Consider the following 20593-nt stretch of genomic DNA (forward strand, 5'->3'; position numbering starts at 1 on the left):
TCTGCCCTTCACCCCACTCTCATGCTCTCTCTCAATCTCTCTCTTTCAAATAAATGAAATCTTTGAGTCGGAGGAGTCAAGATGGCGGAGAAGTAGCAGGCTGAGACTACTTCAGCTAGCAGGAGATCAGCTAGATAGCTTATCTAAAGATTGCAAACACCTGCAAATCCAACGGGAGACCGAAGAGAAGAACAGTAACTCTAGAAACAGAAAATCAACCACTTGAAAGTTTCCTGGGGTTGTTGCCACCCTTTTAGTACTTTACTTGCTCCTTCATATACTCTTATCTGGACACAATGACAAGGCGGAAAAATTGACCACAAAAAAAAGAACAAGAGGCAATACCGAAGGCTAGGGATCTAATCAACATAGACATTGGTAATATGTCAGATCTAGAGTTCAGAATGACGATTCTCAAGGTTCTAGCCGGGCTCAAAAAAGGCATGGAAGATATTAGAGAAACCCTCTCGGGAGATACAAATAAATGAAATCTTTAAGAAAGGAAGGAAGCGGGGAGCACCTGGGTGGCTCAGTGGGTTAAGCCTCCACCTTCGGCTCAGGTCATGATCCCAGGGTCCTGGGATCAAGCCCCACATCGGGCTCTCTGCTCAGCAGGGAGCCTGCCTCCCCACCCCTCTCTGCCTGCCTCTCTGCCTACTTGTGATCTCTGTCAAATAAATAAATAAAAATCTTTCAAAAAAAAAAAATAAAGGAAGGAAGGACAAAAGAAAAGAAAGCCAAAATGAGCAAATCTTTCTAATAAGTAAACTCAAATCTTTCTAATTGCTGGACTAACGCTCTCCTTTCTGAGGAGCAAACCTTCATGAGGCAACCCTGGGTAGCAGAGACAGAAGCATCTGCAGACACCTCAAAAAAGCGCACAGGGAACTTACAAATGTAATCCTTCACGGCTTTCTCGAAGAGGTCGTACACGTGCTCTCTGTCCAGGCCGTCCAGAGCCATGCTGATCTCGTCATGCAGCCACTCCAACCAGAGCTCTGCAACACAACAGCACCTCCTGCATGACCATCTCCTTCACCAAAGGGCAAGATGACAGCAGGGACCTTACTGTAAGTCACGAGCACACCCAAGTTTCGCCCATCTCATACAGCCTACCACGGTCACAGAAATTCAATTCTTAAAACTTGTACCAAGCACACATAAAGTTTATGCTTCCAAATAAGACCAAGTAATTAAAATCATAATACCGTACACCTGTTGGGCATTTTATGTTTTTGCTAAGTACTTACGTATATATATTTCTCATTCAATCTTTTTTAAACTCCTGTAGATGATAGTCATAATAATGAGTAACAATGGCACCTATCTAAACATTTATGACATGCTAGGGCATTTATTATGTGTTATACCCAGAATACCTCATCCAATCCATGTACTGCAATGTAGAAACTACTGCTAGCCCATCTTACTGCTGGGAAAACTGAGTCTTAAAATGTTTATATAATTCGCTGAAGGTCTCACAACTAGTAAGATGTACAGTCAGGAACAAATCTGGGCAATCTGATTCCAGCTCCTACACTCAGCAGTTATGCTTTAGGGCAGGGAGAGGGGGAGAGGGCTGAATCTGGGACCTGTGTTCTCCCAACTCCTCCCTAAAAGATCAATTACAAACTCACGAAGAACTGATCTACAAGATGCACAGGGTAATTGTTTCAAATAAGTAAGTAAAAGTAATCTATATCCTAACTACCATGTAACAAACAAGGCATGAAATGTTTACACTAAAAATCACTTATAAAATTTAACTGTAATACAATTAACTAGTGCTGAGAAAATGGATTAAAGAAAACACTGAAATGGGAAACAGAAAATGTGGGAAAGATTAATCATAATGGAGGATTAAAAAAAAATCAGGATCCAAAACACGAGTCTGTATTACACAATCACAATTATGTTTTGCAAAAAACTAAAAGAAGAAAAACTAGAAATCACTGACACTGGATAATGGGTTTTCTTCTTTCCACTGTTATTTCTATGTTCCACATTTCTGTAAGGAACACATCTGAGTTTCAGCACTGAACACAGAATGTATACTCTTCAGTTCTCTGTGTTTACAAAAGCAGGCCCACTGCTGATATGTTACCTTCAGTCAAAGGAAAGATCTCACTCATCTTCTGGCGAGCCATCCTCACTTTGGTAAGCTCCCCTTCCAGCCGGAGCAGCCGGATCAGGTCCACATGGCAGTTGTAGTCATAGATGTTGATAGACAGCTAAGAGGAAAAGAGCACAAGGTGAAATTTAAAACACCACCATCAAAAGAACTTAGCATTTTTCAACAATGGTGACAACGCTACAAACAAAAGAGATGTGCTATCTGGGAGTGCCACTGAAACAGCAAGGCCACATTTACCCCCAGGAAGAGGAAGAAAAACCAATGAACAAGCCTTTCTCTAATAAACACACATAGCCTCCACTCTGTTCCAGTCCCTGTAAGAACCCAGCTGGGTTGTTCTCTGAAATACAGGAAACATTCTGATCAAAGAAACACCAAGTGTAACCTCAGGCAAGTCATTAACTTTGCTCATCTGTAAAATGGGGATATTACTAGGGTCTAGTCCATAAGGTTCTCGTGAGGATTTTAAATCGTGATTAATAATGTGCTTTAGCACCTGCCAGCTGTGTAGGTAAGAGCTCTTTTACCAAACATAAACAACAAAAAAGAAACCCCTAATGGGAGGAGCGAGAATGGCAGCACCTGCTGAAGCTGAGCAATAGGTACATTAGAAATTTATTTCTATTATTTGAAACTTTTCAAACTGAAAGCTAACACAAATGAAAATAACTGCTTAAAAAGCTATCAGACATCTGAGACAACAGAAAACTAAAAGAACCTGCCACTAGCAGACTTTCTCTTATAGACAGTGAAAGGAAGAGAAAGGAAATGATCAAAGAAATCTTGTAGCATCAGGAAGGAAGGAAGAGCTCAAAGAGCAAGAAATACAGATAAGCATCCTGGAAGATCCTTCTCATGAGTTTTCTAAGCTGTATGTGATAACTGACACAAAAATTTTAAGACCACCTGATACTCAAAACAGTGACACTTCAAAGTGGGGATGCTAAATGCAAGGACATCCTTAATGGAAGGACCATTTCCACACTTCACTAGGTGGTAGAACACAGCTACCGTGTAAGTCAAATCAACTATCCCTAAGGCAACCACTAAGAAACTATACAAAGCAATACACTAAAAATCACTATAAATAAATCAAGACAGAATCCTAAAAAATGTCCTTCCCAGGAAGACAAGAAAAGAAAAACAGAAGAATAAGAAACACAGGAAACAAATAGGAAATAATAAAATGTCAGGCTTTAGACCTAACATAGCAATAATTATCTTAAACGTTTATGCTCTTGGGACACCTGGGTGACTCAGTTAGTTAACCATCTGCCCTCAGCTCAGGTCTTGATCCCAGGGTCCCACACTGGGCTCCTTCTCTCTGCTTCTCTCTCTGCCACTCCCCCTGCTTGTGCAAGCGTACTCTCCCCCTCTTTCTTTCTGACAAATAAATAAAATATATCTTTTAAATATTTATGGTCTCAATATAGTAATTAAGGGGCACCTGGGTGGTTCAGTTGGTTAGGCATCTGACTCTTATTTTCAGCTCAGGTCATGATCTCAGCAGGGTCATGGGACTGAGCCCCACATGGGGCTCTATGCTCAGGGGGGAGTCTGCTTCTCTCCCTCTCCCTTTGCTCCTCCACTCATTCACTCTTTCCATAAAATAAACAAATATGGGCTACCTGCGTGGCTCAGTCAGTTCAGCGGCTGCCTTCAACTCAGATCATGATCCCAGGGTCCTGGGATTGAGCCTCGCATTGGGCTCCCTGCACAGTGGACAGCCTGTTTCTCCCTCTCCCTCTGCCTGCTGCTCTGCCTACTTGTGCTCTCTAGCTCTCTGTCAAATAAATAAAATCTTTAAAATAAATAAATAAAAATAAACAAATAAATCTTTTAAAATATATATATACTAGTTAAAAGGCACAGAATGGGAGAGTAGATAAAAACACAACCTAACTATATGCTGATTACAAGAAACTCACTTCAAATTCAAGGACATAGGAAGGCTGAAAGTAAAAAGATAAAAAAACAGATAGCATATAAACATTAGTCCAAAAAAAGAAATGGCTATATTAATATCACATAAAGCAGACTTCAGAGAAAATATAACTACCAAGGATAAAACGGGGGCATCACAAAATGATGAAAGGCTCAACCCACCAGCAAGACAAAGAAATCCTAAATGTGTATGAAACAAACAGACCCTCAAAATAGATTAAGCAAGACTGTTCAAGCTAAGAGACATACAAACTTACAATGGGGACTTCAAAATCCTCCACTTCAGCAACTAGAACTAGTAAACAAAAAATCAGCAAGCAGACGGAAGAGCCTCAGCATCAACCAACAGGACCTAATTAACATATACAGAACATTCCATCTGAGAGTGACAGAACACAGTTTTTTCTTCCTTGAGAGCCCATGGAGGGTTTAGTGAGACCAAACCATGGGCTGTAAGACAAACTGAAAATTTTTAAAAATGAAATCATATAGAAGATGTTTTCTGATAACACAATTAAATTAGAAATCTGTAATGGCAAATAAAAAAAAGGAGGAGTGCCTGGGTGGCTCAGTGGGTTAAGCCACTGCCTTCGGCTCAGGTCATGATCTCAGGGTCCTGAGATCCAGTCCCGCTCTCTGCTGAGCTGGGAGCCTGCTTCCCTCTCTCTCTCTCTGCCTGCTCTCTGCCTACTTGTGATCTCTCTCTGTCAAATACAGAAATAAAATCTTTAAAAAAAAAAAAAAACTGTAATGGTAGGGAAATCCTTAAACATTTGGAAATTAAGCGATATACTTGTAAATAACCCACGGGTCAAAGAGGAAGTCTTAAGGAAAACTTAAAAATATGTAGAACTGAACGAAAATGAGGATACGGGGCGCCTGGGTGGCTCAGTGGGTAGAAGCCTCTGCCTTCAGCTCAGGTCATGAGCTGGGTCCTGGGATGAGCCCCGCATCAGGCTGTCTGCTCAGCAGGGAGCCTGCTTCCCTTCCTCCCTCTCTGCCTGCCTTTCTGCCTACTTGTGAATTCTATCTGTCAAATAAATAAATAAAATCTTTAAAAAAAAAGAAAAGAAAATGAAGACACAGCAAGTCAAAATAAGGATACAGCCACCGCAGTATGGAGAGGAAAACTTACAGAACTAAATTCAATGTATAAAAAGAATCATACACCATGACTAAGTGGAATCTGTTCCAGGTACATAAGGCGAGCTCATACTGCAGTCTGTGAAAATCAATCACTGTAACCCACTAGCTCAACAGGCTAAACCAAAATCACGGTATCACTGATACAGAAAATGCATCTGACAAAATCTAACAACCATTTGTGATAAAAATTCTATACCAGTTAGGCCCTTATTAAAATTTATTTTTTTTAAAGATTTTGCTTATTTATTTGACAGAAATCACAAGCAGGCGGAGAGGCAGGCAGAGAGAGAGAGAGAGAGCAGGAAGCAGGCTCCCTGCTGAGCAGAGAGCCCAATGCGGGGCTCAATCCCAGAACTCTGGGATCATGACCTGAGCCGAAGGCAGAGGCTTTAACCCGCTGAGCCACCCAGGTGCCCCCCTTATTAAAATTTAAACTTTTTGCTCTATGAAAGATTCTACCGAGGATGCAAAAACAAGCTACAGAATTCAAAAAATATATGTACAAACCACATACCCAGCAAAGGACAAGTATCTAAAAGATACAACTCCAAACTCAGCACTAAAAAACCAAGAATCCAATTAGAAAATGGGTAAAAGACATGAACCAACAGGTTCATAGAGGACACAAGACAGCAAGTTAAGTGCACACAGTAGTCAACATCATGAACTATCAGAGAAATGCAAATTAAAACCACAATGAGAAATCATTATACATCTAGAATGACTAAAATAAAAAATAGTGACAATACCAAATGCTGGAGAAGATGAGAAAAAAAATGAACTGGCTCACTCATACATTGCTGATACTGCTGATGGGAATGTAAAATGTGGATGGCAGCTCTGAAAAACAGATGGGCCATTTCTTATAAATTCCACACACAATTACCACATCACCCAGCAAGTGCACCCTTGGGTACTTTTCCAGAGAAATAAAACCTATGTAACCCACAAAACCTGTACGTGAATGTTCCTAACAGCTTTATTCCTAGTAGCCAAACCTGGAAACCCAGATGACCTTCGATGGTGAATGGTTCCAGTAACCGTGGGGCACCCATACGTGGACTACTACTTAGCCAGAATGAGGAAATGAACAACATGTACCCAACTTAGATGAATATATTTTTTTTAAGATTTTATTTATTTATTTGACCGAGTTGGGGGGGGGGGGCAACAAGCAGGGGTAGAGGGAGAAGAAGCAGGCTCCCCGCTGAGCAGAGAGCCCGACATGGGGCTGGATCCCAGGAGCCTGGCATCTTGACCTGAGCCAAAGGCAGATGCTTAACTGACTGACCCCCAGAGGCCCCACAAGTCAGATGAATCTTAAGGGAATTATGCTGAATAAGAAAAGCTAATCCAAAAAGATTACATACTATATGATTCCATTTACATAACATCCTTGAAACGACAAAATTATAGAAATAGAGAACAGATTAGTGGTTGCCAGAGGTCAGGAACTGTAACTATAAAAGGACAACAGGAAGGACCCTTGTGGTGACAGACTGATCTGTGCTGACTGGATCAACGTCGACATCTGGGTGGTGGTGTTATACTGTAGTTTTACAAAAGGATACCATTGGGAGAAACCAGTAAAGGGTACACGGGATTCCTGTAGAATTTCTTAAACCTGCAGGGAATCTACAACTATCTCAAAATGAAAAGATTAATTTTTTCAAAAAGCTTTTGTATGAGTTGGGGTATGTGGTTCCCTTAAGTCTACATATGAACACCAGGGTCTACTCTTCCAACATCTGCCACATTTCAGCACTAAGTTATTTCCCTCTTCTTCATTCAACTAACACTCTGACAATGTACTCAACAATCTAGACATGAGGTACTGTATTAAAATACACAGAGGAGAATCTGTCTCACCAGGTAGCAAGACTCAGTAACAATGATTCAGAGCATGGAAATGACACAGGACTGACAAACTGACCAAAAGAAGAAAAAGAGAATGCTGAGAAACAGACCCATGCAGACAGAAAACATATGACAGAACACTGGTTCTATCAAAATGAATTCACAACTATGACCCCAGTTTGAAAAACACTCAGAGAAATCCTTATACATGTTGAATAATAGCACATTTCAACAGTAACAATGTTCCTTGTAGCTCGTTGGTAACAGGACCAAAATAAAAGAAAATAAAACAAAAATAAACTGTGAGCAATCCTAACGCCAGAAGAATTGATAACACCCCTCCAATGGCGTATTAAATATACAGCAGGCAAAATGAACGAACTGTAGCTACAAGCAACATGGAGGAATCCCAAAACACACTGCTGTGTGGAAAGCAGTCCCAAAAGATTAAACGCCACATGATACGATACACTTTCCAAACACTCAGAAATTAGCAAAAGTGGGCAATATATTACCTAGGGACACATATGTAGCTGAAAAAAATATACACTTTTTAAAAGAGAAGGAAGCACACCAGTTCAAAAAAGTAGTTACTTGGGCTTTAGCAGGGGAGGCAGGGCCACGGAATAGGGGAAAGCCGATTAGGTACGTACAACTGTACTGATCAGGTTCTAACTCTTAGACCAAGTGGTTAAGTAAGTAGTGTTCACTTGACCACCACACTTCACAATTTAAAGACCTGAACTGCTTTGTATGTACCAAATTACATGCAAAAAAACAATACTCAATAATAGGCAAGAGTCTGACCTAAAATTTTTATCTTAAGACTTTTCAGCAATGTTCTCCTGCTCATGAGATATAAATTTTAACAAGCTAAGCCCATCCCATGATTACATGATGAGTTTAAAAAGGACTGGACTAGGTCAGGACACAAGCGTTCTAATCTCCCCTGGTTCTTGGCTTCTTCATTTGTACCAGGAAGGAGCCGGAGTAAACCCCTGCTTCTCAAGTGGTTTGTCCTGACACACTCATGTTTCACAACTGATTGTCAAGTGTGTAGCCAAGTCACACTAACTGAAGAAGTGAGGTTTGCCCAAAATGTACTTTCCTTGCTAAACAAGAGGCAGAGGCTCTCCCTGTCACACAATGCTCTCAAGTCACCTGGGTCTGAAGGTAGTTTTGGAACAGGAAGGGGGGTGAGACAGTCCTGTTAGAGTGACTACACAGCTCCCCTTACACGAATACCATTTGTAGGTCAGGAAAAAAAGGTATAAAAGTCAACGAAGTAGAGAAACTGCTTCCCAGGATGGCTTTTGGTATAAATTTCTGATTTCTAGGCCCAAATAATAAAGACACTGAGTAAGAGGTGCTCCGAAAGTATGTGTATTTAAATACATACTGAGATGCATTTATGAGACTTTCCACAGAGTTCACTCAGCACCAACAAGAAAGAACATATACTGGTCTATTCTGGTCTCAGAACATCATTAACAAAGGATGACTTAAAGAAAGAGGCCGCTTAGCCAGTGCACACAACGATGTGCTGTTTTCCAGATCCCCTAACAACCTGGACCCCGAGCAGTGGCAGAGAAATAACGAGGCCTGGCCCTAGAAGACACAACCACCACAATTCCAGGCAGAGCGGGGAAAGCACACAGCAGGCCGCGGCACCGTACCTACTGTGTGTCAAATTTGCTAGGAGCTTTATAAGCGTGGGTCACTTAAGCTCCACTACAGCCCTACGACCCTTGTTTCGACCACCGAGGACACCAAAGGCTCAGGGAGCTGGAATAACTTCTAAGGTACCAGGAGGTGCCACTTTTAGTTTCAGGACACAAACACAGATAAAGGGAAATCTTTGCTTTTGTTACAGGGATGGCTACCACAACTAATGTTGAGCTCCCATACAATACAATCAGAGAACTGGAATTTGCAGAAATGACAAGGGTGAGGTTTTCACAGGCCTGTCTTGATGTTGTCCATCATCACACTCCACCATAAAAGCACTTACAGCAGGAACTAGAGGCGATGGGATAGGGATGAGGTGGGAGGGAGGCTTGCAAAAATTGGAAAAATCAATCTCCAGACCCCATGACAAACAGGTCAATAAGAGCCAGAGGCTCTTCAATTCATATCACAGTGTAGTCACTGTGTGAGCTCCAAACCACCTTCTGTGACCTGACGTAGGGCAGGCAACTAGAGGACACCAGTAGCCAGGAGACCTCTGCTCTGACCCATCCTGCTCTCTTGCTAACTAGTTACTCTCACCAAGGACTTACTCTGCTTCCAAGCTTCCCCTTCCGCTCAAACAGCTAATCCTATTTCCCCTGACTCACAGAAGAGTAAGCTAATGGCTTGTGGAAAAGAAGTCAGAAGCATAGATTTCCATCAGGACAGGGACAGAGTCAGCCTGGTACCCTATGGTACACCTTTGTGTAGTGAATGAATAGAAGACTGTGAACGAATAAAAGACCGAGTAAACACTGGAGTACTAATTTCTAAAAAGCAGAAAAGATAACTACTTGCCTACCCTTACTGAGCTCCTTTGACATTCAAATGTGATGATGAATGAAACAAGTGATACCTTGTCACTATTTCACAACAAAACTATGACTGCCAAAGGGGACATTATAAGGAATCTCACACCCAGCAAGGTTAAGTGAGTAAGGTAGGTTAACAACTTCACATAGCTAAGTGATTTCTTATCAATGTGGCTTTTGGCCCATGGACAACCCTGATAAATTCAATTCCCCTTGTGAATGACTCTAGGCAAATCATTTCATCATCTGTTCCAAGCCTGTTTCCTCATTGCTAAAACAAAAATGTTCTCGATTTGTTTGCCCTTCCAATTCCTTTTTCAAAGATTTTATTTATTTTTGCAAGAGAAAGAGTGCATGTGTGCAGGGAGGAGGGTCAGAGGGAGAAGCAGGCTCCCTGCTGAGCAGGGAGCCCAATGCAGGACTTGACCCCATAACCCTGGGATCATGACCTGAGCCAAAGATAGATACTTTACCAACTGAGTCACCCAGGTGCCCTGCCCTCCCAATTCTACTTCCCCCTCTCATCTCCGTCCTGTGCCCTCCTGTGTGGACCACATCCAGGGAGTCTCTGCCTCTCTCGCTTCAAGCAGGGTTTGCCCAGCAGAAGGTCCCTGCTCTCAGGTGTCCTCTCAACACAACTATTCAGAAAACTGGTCTGTCTTCTCCCCTCATCTCTTCAGGTAGAAGCAGACACAAGGTCCCGCAGTCACTAGCCCTAAGGTACTGCACATCCACTCCTGATCTCTCTGACCACACTTTAATAAACACAGCAGTCCCTTTATGAACCTTCTCTCAAATTATCCTAATCTGAGCGGACCACCTTTCTCCTGCTGAGATCCTGGATTACACAGGAATTACAAATTATAGATCATGGTACCATCAGGTGCCAGGACTGGGCTCTTAATTACTGTTACAACAACTACATGATGCAGAACTTGTTGCTCCCAATTTACAGGTGAGAAGGCCGAGGCTCAGAGAAGTTAAGAAATGTGCCTAAGCTCACACAAACATGGACTAGCTACAACTGGGGTCTCAGCCTCCAGACGCTGAGATTTCTACCATCCCATTTCTATCATCACAGTCACGGTCACTACTTTGTCTATCATACCGTAGTTCACCTTTGTGGGCATTGCTACTTAAAAGGAAAAAAAAATCTCTTTTAAGTACAATTTCATTGCGATTGCTGACAATTTAACGGCGTGGTTAAAAGCGGAAGCTCTGTAGTCGTTCCAAAGTTCGAGACCTGGCTCGCCACCTGCAGAAGTGTAATCGTCAGCAAGAGAATTCCCTTCACGAGAAGCCTCAATCTCCTCCCCTAAAAAGGGGAATACACTACTTTCTTCCTTGGGTCGCTGTTAGCGTTCAATGGGATAGCGCATGCAAAACAGCCGGCAAGCAATAAACGCTCAAATGACGGGACCTGTGATGATTAATAGCGGTTTTGCGGCCCTGGCGGCTTTACTACCGCCGGAGACCTGGGAGAAGAGCCACGACCCGGGAACCTGAGGGAAGGAGCCCGCCGCCCAGCCCCGGACCCACCTGCTCCTCCAGCCGCTCGATTTCCAGCTGGTTCTTCTCCTCCTCTTCATCATACTCCCATTCGTACTCCCCAGGGGAGCTCTCGGCAGAGGAAGCCATGGCGTACTCCTCGTCCCCATCGCTCTCACTCACGCCTTCCTCCGGCTGGTCCCACCCCGGCCCCACGGCCTTGTACGTCGCAGTGGCCACAGCCCGCGACAACACCTTCCTCCTCGTCCTAGCCGTCTTAACGTCATCCTCCTCGCCCTCCGCTGTGGGCCCGGCCTTGGGCTCAGCCTCCGCTTCTGAAGCCGATGTTGCGGCCGCCGTCGCCATCTTGCGTTTCCAGTGACTCCCGGGTCTTCTCGTGGCCACCGAAGACCCGCAGAAGGAGGAGTTGCCCGCGGCGTGCGCCTGACCTAAACCCCGCTCTCCTTGCGACGGAAAGGGAAACTGTGAGCCTCGAACGACGGGAAAATCTCGGAACCCATGAAATTTCGTATTGCTTTTACATAGGTATAGAAGTTCTCTCAGAATTAGAACTCCCCAATACTGCATGTGTTCCGTCGCAACTTCGGACAGAGGTTGGGTCTTTGAACAGGAAGTAGAGGCCGTAGAGGAAGTCATGGAGTGATGACTGAAGGGAAGGGTTTGGCGCCATCTTGAGAAGGTCAAAAGAGATCTGGGAATGAAAGCCTTCCTTACTGCCTAACCCGATCAGGCGCGTGGTTCAGTCTCCCTAGCAACTGAACCGAAAACGCAGAGAAAACTCCAAGTACCCGGGGAAGGATGTACTGCACCGTTCACGATAAAAACATATTTCGCAGAGCTTCCTCCCCTTTATGTAATACCTGGTGCCTAAGTAAGCGTTAAATACACGTGTGGATTTTCTTGTATGAAATCATGTTCTGCAACACAGTATTAATAAATTTCATTACTAAGCGTTTATTAGAAACTTTTCATTTCCAGGCGTTGGTCATACAAACATGTCAGCATGCTGATGAAGAGAAATAGATGTAGACATATACATACATCCTTTAAAAAAAAATCAGGGTATGGCGTGTTCGTTTTCCGCAATTAAGCTCCCATTTTTGAGGTAGGAAAATATTGTTTATTTGCTGCCTTTCTCCCTCATTAGCGAGGTTAATTGTGTAAGGAATTAATGTGTTTTTCTATGTTGGATCCCCAAAGCCTAGTATAACGCCTTGACATATGACACTTGCTCAATGAATTGCTCTTGAATTAGTATAAAAGCGAGGATCAAGGCTTAAAGAGATTATGTCATTCGCCTAGGGCCACACAGCCGGGAAGGAGCAGACTCCGGATTCTAACCCAGAATTGTCCTTGCTTGAATCTCAAATGAGACTGGGCAATCTTGGAGAAGTTACTAAACCTCTCTGACCCTCAACTTCCTAAGCTGCAAAATCGAGCTGTGAACAGTAGTAGTTGATCCACTAAGCCGCATTCCGGCGATGAGGAGGCTTGGTGAACGCGAACTTGGGCTCCCACTCCTGCCTGAGACCCCTCAGATTCAAAAGCCCGCGCTCAAACAAACCCTCCAACTTCAGTCTTTCAGTTCGGCTTCCCGCCCACCCCGGAGGGGCGTGGTCAAGACGCCACCAAAGGCAGACACGTGCATGGAGGGGGAGGGCGCAGGCGCGAAGTCGCGGTGACGTAAAAGGGTGCGCGCTCCAAGCCAGGAACCGACGCGCGGGCGCGTCGCTCCCCTCCGTCTGGCGCACGGCCTAAGCTGGCGCAAGCCGGGAAGATGGCGGCGGCTGGAGCAGGCCGTCTGAGACGGGCGGCGTCGGCCCTGCTGCTGCGGAGTCCGCGCCTGCCTGCCCGGGAACTGTCGGCTCCGGCCCGGCTCTATCACAAGAAGGTAGGGGCAGATGAGGGAATGCGCGGGACCCGCACTGGTAAGGCGGCGGGATGGCGAGGACCGGCGAGAGGACCCAGGTGTGCCGGCGCTCGACGGAGGCCGGACCTGGGGAGGAGTGGCTGCGGGGTTGTACGCGGCCTTGGAACCCCCACTGCGGCGGGAGTAGGGGCCAGCCCCTCGCGCGACTCTGACTGACTGGACTATGTTTCCTTTGCTGCGCGGGTAAAACTAACCGCTGCCCGTGGACCCCGCCGCTGGCTGCGATTTTTGTGCCTCAAAACCCAGCAGCCCAGGAAGGAGGGCCCGTTATGACCTGCCAGCCTCACTCCAGGGACAGACACACTGGCGCGGGCTCCGGCTTCAGGGAGGCCGTTGCCCTAGCCAGATGACCTTGGGCAAGTCCCTGCGCTGCGATGAACCTGTTTTCCCCATTTGTAAAGTGAGTTCTTAGCTTTCCCCTACACGAGATAGATAGTGTTTGTGCAGTCCTCGGCATGGTGCCCAGCACACCATTTACGGTGCAGTTACTGTTGTAGGAAGTCTGTCTCCGAGTGGAGTCAGCGTAATCAACGGTGTTTTAATTTTGTCCTGTTTTTTTGTTGATTTTTGGTGGGGAGTAGGGGAGACAGCGTCGGGGAATAGGAATAGGTGCATAGTTTGCAGCCCTTGCCTTCCGAGGGCGTAAAGTCCCCTACACCAGAAACTTTCCCACTCTGGAAACGACTAAGAACGCGGTGAATCAACATGGGGCAACAAGTCCAGATGAGGTATTATCTTGTAAGTCCTTGGACTTGGAATCAAAATCCGCGGTCGGGAAGAGACACTGGGAGATCGGGAGACTTAAGGCTAAACTTAAGGCTAACTGGTACACACGCCTCCAGGTTACATTAAAGTCTTCTGTGTGCCAGTTTGAATAGATACTGTTCTGTCCTGGCTTCAGCTCGTCTGCCAGGGACTTCGCTCCTCCCCTACCTAGGGGTGTGTTTTGTTGACAAAACACCCTCAACGAACGTGGGCTAGCAGCCTTTCAGCCACCAGGGTGCGCTACTCCACCAGAGTGATTTCCGGGCTTGAAATACAGTAACGGGACGGTTACTGTTTTATCATACGCAAATGGACACATTCCATAGCATTGTTCCTCGTATAACATTCTCCTTGAGACTTCTGGGAAATCCTTCAATTGCCGGGCCATACTTGTTTTTTGAAAAAATTTTAATAGTAATCCTTTGAGGGGCGCCTGGGTGGCTCAGTGGGTTAAGCCGCTGCCTTCGGCTCAGGTCATGATCTCAGGGTCCTGGGATCGAGTCCCGCGTCGGGCTCTCTGCTCAGCGGGGAGCCTGCTTCCTCCCCTCTCTCTCTGCCTGCCTCTCTGCCTACTTGTGATCTCTCTCTGTCAAATAAATAAATAAAAATCTTTAAAAAAATAAAAATAGTAATCCTTTGAGGATGGATTTATTTGGAAATACCAGAAATGCTGTTTGAGCCCAAATCTGGTGACTTAGGTGGTAAAGATCAGCTCATTATTTGTGATTTAAAAACCCTATGGAGGATGCCTGGGTGGCTCAGTCAATTAAGCGTCTGCCTTCAGCTCAGGTCATGAGCCCAGGGTCCTAGTATAGAGCCCCAGGTTGGGCTCTCAGTTCAGCGGGGAGTTTGCTTCTCCCTTTCTGCCCCTTCCCCCGTTTGTCCTTTGTCTCTTGCTCTCAAATAAAGTCTTTAAAAAAAAAAAAAAAAAAACTATGGATTTAAGACATGATTTTGCTGATTTTTCTCCAGTAACTCAAATTTCTGAGGGTAGTTGGAAAAGAGGTCCAAACGGTTGGGTCATAAAATCTCACTGTGTAAGTGTAAGCCTTCCTCCCCAGGTGATGTCTGATGCTTAGCGACTGACTGCCTGCCAGGTTCAACTTGCTGACTTCAAGAAACTTGAAGGAGCTTACCATCAAGTTGGGGAGACAAAAAAGAGTAATCATTGGATTTCTCTTAACCTTCTAATTTCAGGTTGTTGATCATTATGAAAATCCTAGAAATGTGGGATCCCTTGACAAGACTTCAAAAAATGTCGGAACTGGATTGGTGGGGGCGCCAGCATGTGGTGATGTAATGAAACTGCAGGTACCGCTGGTTTTCGTCTTTAATGGTAATGACAGTAATCCCTTTGCTCATCCTGTGCTTCTTTGTTTACAAAGCATTTGCATGCACAGCTTTCCTCTTGGTCTCTACCTGGATTCCTGTGAGATGATGGGATGGTTCAAAGTTATCAGTTATTAGGTAGGGACTGAATCTTAGTTGTCTCATATACTGCTGACCCTTTCTAGTGTCCGTTTTCTACTCAAGTCTATCAGTTTAAATTCCAACTTCAGCCAAGTAGAAAGTTTTGTGAATTTTACTGAGCAAAAGAAAACCACAACCACTCGGTTAGCAATCCCCAGGGAGACAGGAAATGCCACATATCAAGCCTCCGCCTGATTGGAAACAACACAAAGGTAGTGACTGGCACTTTGAGTAAACGGTAGCTTTGTCCACATCTGCTTCATCGTGGTGAAGGGGCAGCTTGCCAGAGGTCTCCATGCCTACCTTGGAAAACAGAAACAAGACAGGAGGAAACCACTAGATGTCATTTCATACCAAACTAAATAGCACTAACCAGGGATCTTATTACAGATTCTCCCAGTGTTTAAAAATGCAGAGTGAGGGGCGCCTGGGTGGCTTGGTGGGTTAAAGCCGCTGTTTCAGCTCAGGTCATGATCTCAGGGTCCTGGGATCAAGCCCCGCATCAGGCTCTCTGCTCAGCAGGGAGCTTGCTTCCTCCTCTCTCTCTCTCTGCCTACTTGTGATCTTTGTCTGTCAAATAAATAAATAAAAAAAAATCTTTAAAAAAAAAAAAAAATGCAGAGTGAGCAGCCAAGAGAACTTCATAGCCAAAGAGCAGACTAGGGTTACAAAACCAAAAATTGGGGGTGGGAGGTATATTTTTCAGCTTATCTTTACCCAGTATAGCCTGTTTCATTCTGATGATCATTCCTACATTTTACTCTTCATCACCAAGCCCTTTGTGACAAAGCAAATTCAGTAATTAAGGTTAAAACTTAGGGTATGGAAAGCAAGACCAAAGCCCTTGGGGAGAGCTTCAGTGAACCCCCTATAAATGCAGGTTCTACAGGGCGGCACCAAGAACCACTGCTTAACTCCTGTCTGTTTTCTAGATTCAAGTGGATGAAAAGGGGAAGATTGTGGATGCCAGGTTTAAAACATTTGGCTGTGGGTCTGCTATTGCCTCTAGCTCATTAGCCACTGAATGGGTAAAAGGGAAGACGGTAAGTTTGCTTGCAGATTGACAGAATTAATTCACATTTCTGACCAACCTGCCTCTGAGTTAAGGGAAGGGTCTAATTATTGGGGGGGAAAGGAGGGAGGGCTGCTGCCAGGTTTTGATTAAATTCTTCACATTGGGAATTATGGATAATTTTGTTAAGCTTTTTATTTTGGGTTTTTGTTTTTTATTTTTTATTTTTTTATTTTTTTGGTCGATCCTTTTTCTTTGTTTGGAGGTTGGGTGGTGTTTTGTTTAGGGCTTTTTTTGTTTTCTGTGTTGGGTGGCAGGGCAGAGGGAGAGAGTCATAAGTAGGCCCCATGCCCAGCACAGTGCCCAAGGTAGGACTCAGTCTCATAACCAGGTCACGACTGAGCCAAAATCAAGAATTGGACGCTTAACCAACAGAACCATCCAGGTATCCGTTCAGTTTTGTTTTTAATTAAATGGGAAAAATATCCTCACCTCCCCAACTAACAGAAAAGAACGGCAAAGAACTCTATGGCTTTCTGCAGGGTTGCTGATTAAAATTTCTTTTAATTAAAATTAAATAAAAATATAAAATATAAATAATAAAATTGAAATTTTTTTTAGTCTAAGGGTGGGAGAGGCTATATTGTGGTTTGTGTTCTTGTTTCTTTGTGTCATCTTTCAAGACGGATTGCAGGTGGTTTATAAACTAGCTGGTGCGAAAAGGGATTAAAGGATCAGAAACACCAAAGGTGGAGGCAAGGGAACAAATAAATCAGAACAGTGATCCAGGTGGCTGGTCAGCAGGCCCTCTGAGAGTGGAAATGAGGCAAGCTAGAACACCGTTTCTGTTCTTCTCTCTGACAAAGCCTCTTTCCCAGAAGCTGCAGAGGTAGAAGGTCCCAAACCCCGTGAAGGACTGGAGTTTCTAAAATCCAGTCATAAAACCGCTCAGAAAAGCCAAAATATAGGGCTGCTTATCTTTGTAGCCCTAAGGGACCAGGTTCAGGGGCTGAGTCACAGAGGAGTGTGCATGGGGAGCTGGGCAGCTCTACAGCAATGCTGGGAGCAGGGCCACGTGCCCCGGGCTTCCTGTGGCTCCGGGCCTTCTGGCTAGCTCCCTGGGCGAGCACAGGCCTAACCTGATCTGGAGGAGATGCCTCTGAAGCGATTTGTTAAGACCTGTACTCCGGGAAAGGGAAAGCAAGACAAGGCACCTGTGCTCCCAGGATCTGGCCTTTGAGCTGTGATCAGAAAGAGGAGGAAGAGGGCCTTTCTTTGACCTTGTGGTCCTCTCTGAGTTTCTAAGAACAGAACGTGAAGCATTATCCTTGAAGTCAGCAGAATTGGGAAATTGGGGGACAGATGGGGAACTCTGGGTCTTCTTAAGGCAGCAGGGCTCTTTCCACGTGGGCCTCCCTCACGTGTCCTCGGACACTCGAGCAAACTCAGGGCATCCTTTCCCATCATTTGGCCAAGATAGATTCTCTTCCGGCAGAGGATGATCCCAAGACCAGTCTGTGCCACTGCCAATGCTAGAGTGCCACTGGCCTATTTGCCACCTCTCTGACCGCCCTGACACCATTCAGCACTTCTGGTTGAAGGGATTTATTCTAAACATTTGGTATAAAGACATCACTGAAGCTGGTCCTCACAAAACCAGAATAGGAGAAATCACTGCCTTTAAATAAAAAATTAAAAAAAAAAAAGCAAGATTGCTGTTGCTGGCCTGAAGCAGACCCCTAAGAGAGGTCTCACGGGCTGGCTTGTCGAAGTGTCTTTGTCGGCAGTGCTTACCCCAGCCACGCTGCACGACAGAGTGTGTACTCCATACCACAGAGCCCCAGCTGCAGCCTTGACGCACAAGTGTGCGTCCTCTGGGGTTCTTAATGGCAGTCATCCCCACCACCCCATTCTGGGGGCCTCTTGGACCTCCTTTTTTGATTGCCTGTTCCTTGAGTTAGAGCTTCACTGAGACTGTCCCGCTCTCCTCCATGCCTCTCAGGTGGAAGAAGCCTTGACGATTAAGAACACGGACATCGCCAAGGAGCTCTGTCTGCCCCCCGTGAAGCTGCACTGCTCCAGTGAGTCTCCGCTCCATAATGCCCATGAGCTTGCACAGCTGGGAGCATTTCTGTAATGGCATCAACTCGCATTTGTGCGGAGTAATGGCGAAGCCGTTTTGGTTGTGGCGTCCGTAACCTTCAGATGGCAAAAGCCTCCAAGCCTCATTGCCCATCTCCGGGAGGGTCTTAACAGGAGGTGGGGTGTGCTGGGCGTCATGCGAGCACGTCGTGGCATCATTTCTAAGCCTCAGAAATGTCCTCTAGTCCACAGATAGCATCATTATCTTTCCCTCTTACAGACCAGGAAAGCGGGGCTCAGCTTAAAGCACCCCAGTCACATGGCTTCTAAGTGGGAAAGCCAGGCCCTAAGCCCCAGTCTTTGATTCTAGAATCTGTGCTGGTCCCACCCATTGGAGTCAAGTTTGGACAGTAAAGGAGATAATTCTGCTTCTGCCATAATTCTGTCGCATGTGTTACCACTTCCTTCCCAGGTGCTGTTACTGTGTATATAGTCTGCATCTGTGTATACAGATTAAGTCCAGTTGTGTAACAGTCCCCTGTATGCTGTCCTAGGAGAAAGCCCAGATGCCTTAAGACTTATACTTGGCTTTCCAGTTTGGCCGCCTCTTGTCTTAAATCTAAAGTGTTTTCCATCTTCTCTCAACCTTCTAGGGGAAGGAGGGAATGAGAAATAGTAGCCTTAACTTACTGACCAAATTAGTTTAAAATCAGCAGAGAGCCAGGCCTCTTGCCAGAGTAAGACTCACAGGGAAAATCAGGGGCAGGGATGTGCTAACAGTCGTCAGGAAGTCTGCTATGACCCGAGTTCTTTCCACCTGAGCTGGGATTCCCAGTATGCAGGAATAAAGGGCATAGCTTGTCGACGTTTTCAGAAAACCCCCAGCCTCTTCATTTGGCCTTCTTGGGCACTGCCACCTTTAGCTGTTCCTCTCTGCCTGTTGCTTACTATTCATTATAATTCTGACTCCAAAGTAAAAGTTTTCAAAGTTGGGATCCCTCCAGACGATGTGGCAGTTGCCACCTGTCAACATGGCCAACCATGTTCCGCCAGCTTGCTCAGCCAGCATCCGATACATTTACTCTGGACTTCTCTGGGGGCAGATGAGAACTGACATCTCTTGTGGCCCTCTGACATGTCAGTTTATTAAGCCCTCACCCTATCCCAGCAAAGGAGAATGTCCCAGTTTTATAGAACAGAAAGAGGATTGCAGGAGGCTGAGGAACTAGCCTAGAATCCCAGTATTTAAACCCTAGTCTGCCTCCGAAGCCATGGGCAGGCGTATTCAGGCTCCGGGCCGCTGTCATAAGCCCTTCCCAGCACTGCTGCCCTCTAGCTCTTAAAGGTTTGATTCCCAAGACCCTCTGTGTACAGTCTACAGACTGAGGCTCTTTCCTTGTGCTCCTTACAGTGCTGGCTGAAGACGCAATCAAGGCTGCCCTAGCAGATTACAAACTGAAACAAGAATCCACAAAAGGAGAGGCAGAGAAGGAGAAGAAATGAGCCCTCGGCGAAGCATCTAGCGGTCAGACCTGCTGTCACTACAGATGTTCAGAAGCCACCACCCCCACTACAGTAAAAGAGCTCGGAGTCACGCACAGTGCTTGCTGGTCACGTGGCAGCTCCCATACCAGCAAAATACACCGTTTACTTGTTCTAAGTCCTGTGCTTTCTTTCGGCCCACTCTTAGCACCTTAACCCCATTTGTATATATTTTGAATTGTGCGCATGGCCTCTAACGGAAATCAGTCACAAATTCTCAAGTGTGGTAGTCAAAGTGCACAAATACCTAATTTCACCTGAAACTGTCTTGGGGAAGATTACCAGTAGAAGGCTGTGATATTATTTGATAGAACCAATTATTGTACATAAAACAGATGTGCATATATATATACACATATATATAAAATAAAGGATATAAGACCATGTTTTTCTCTGAAAAGCCTTGTCTCTTGGATCCCTCACTCACTCCAGGGTCCTGCCTGGAGCCCCCTTGGGGCTCCCAGATGCTGGGCTGTGATGACACGCGCATCTTTCTGAGAAAACCAGACAATAAGGCCCATGGGCAGAGCCGGCCAGACGTGTGTCACGTTTTACAGAATGGGGGCAAAGGTGAAAGGAGAGAGCCATCTCTTTTTGTTGTTCTTTGCAAAATAGTAGATTGACAAATCAACATGAGTCCAGAATACTCTATAATTTCACTG

The 20593-nt window shown here is 45.2% G+C and overlaps 2 protein-coding genes across 4 annotated transcripts in view; one reads left to right on the forward strand and one right to left on the reverse strand.

The window, feature by feature from the left end:
• SART3 (spliceosome associated factor 3, U4/U6 recycling protein) overlaps positions 1-11606 on the reverse strand; it is a 38053-nt gene extending 26447 nt beyond the window's left edge. For 2 of the 3 annotated variants that reach the window (XR_009405905.1, XM_059408613.1), the window contains exons 1-3: positions 11161-11606; positions 2105-2231; positions 894-998 (exon numbers count right to left, since the gene is read on the reverse strand). Coding sequence is in view for 2 of the 3 variants with exons in the window: in XM_059408613.1 (XP_059264596.1) it covers positions 894-998; positions 2105-2231; positions 11161-11475 (547 nt within the window). In the remaining variant the exon portion in view is untranslated. The remainder of the gene's footprint in view (positions 1-893; positions 999-2104; positions 2232-11160) is intronic. The other variant, XM_059408614.1, reaches the window with a different exon arrangement.
• Positions 11607-12820: 1214 nt separating this feature from the next.
• ISCU (iron-sulfur cluster assembly enzyme) lies at positions 12821-20317 on the forward strand. The gene is made up of 5 exons (XM_059408617.1): positions 12821-13021; positions 15023-15136; positions 16228-16338; positions 18310-18388; positions 19801-20317. The coding sequence occupies exons 1-5, from the start codon at positions 12908-12910 to the stop codon at positions 19890-19892; spliced, it is 510 nt and encodes a 169-aa protein (XP_059264600.1). The 5' UTR covers positions 12821-12907; the 3' UTR covers positions 19893-20317.
• The last annotated feature ends 276 nt before the right edge of the window (positions 20318-20593 follow it).

The sequence above is a fragment of the Mustela nigripes genome, chromosome 8 (assembly GCF_022355385.1).
Source record: "Mustela nigripes isolate SB6536 chromosome 8, MUSNIG.SB6536, whole genome shotgun sequence".
In the NCBI taxonomy this organism is placed as follows: domain Eukaryota; kingdom Metazoa; phylum Chordata; class Mammalia; order Carnivora; family Mustelidae; genus Mustela; species Mustela nigripes.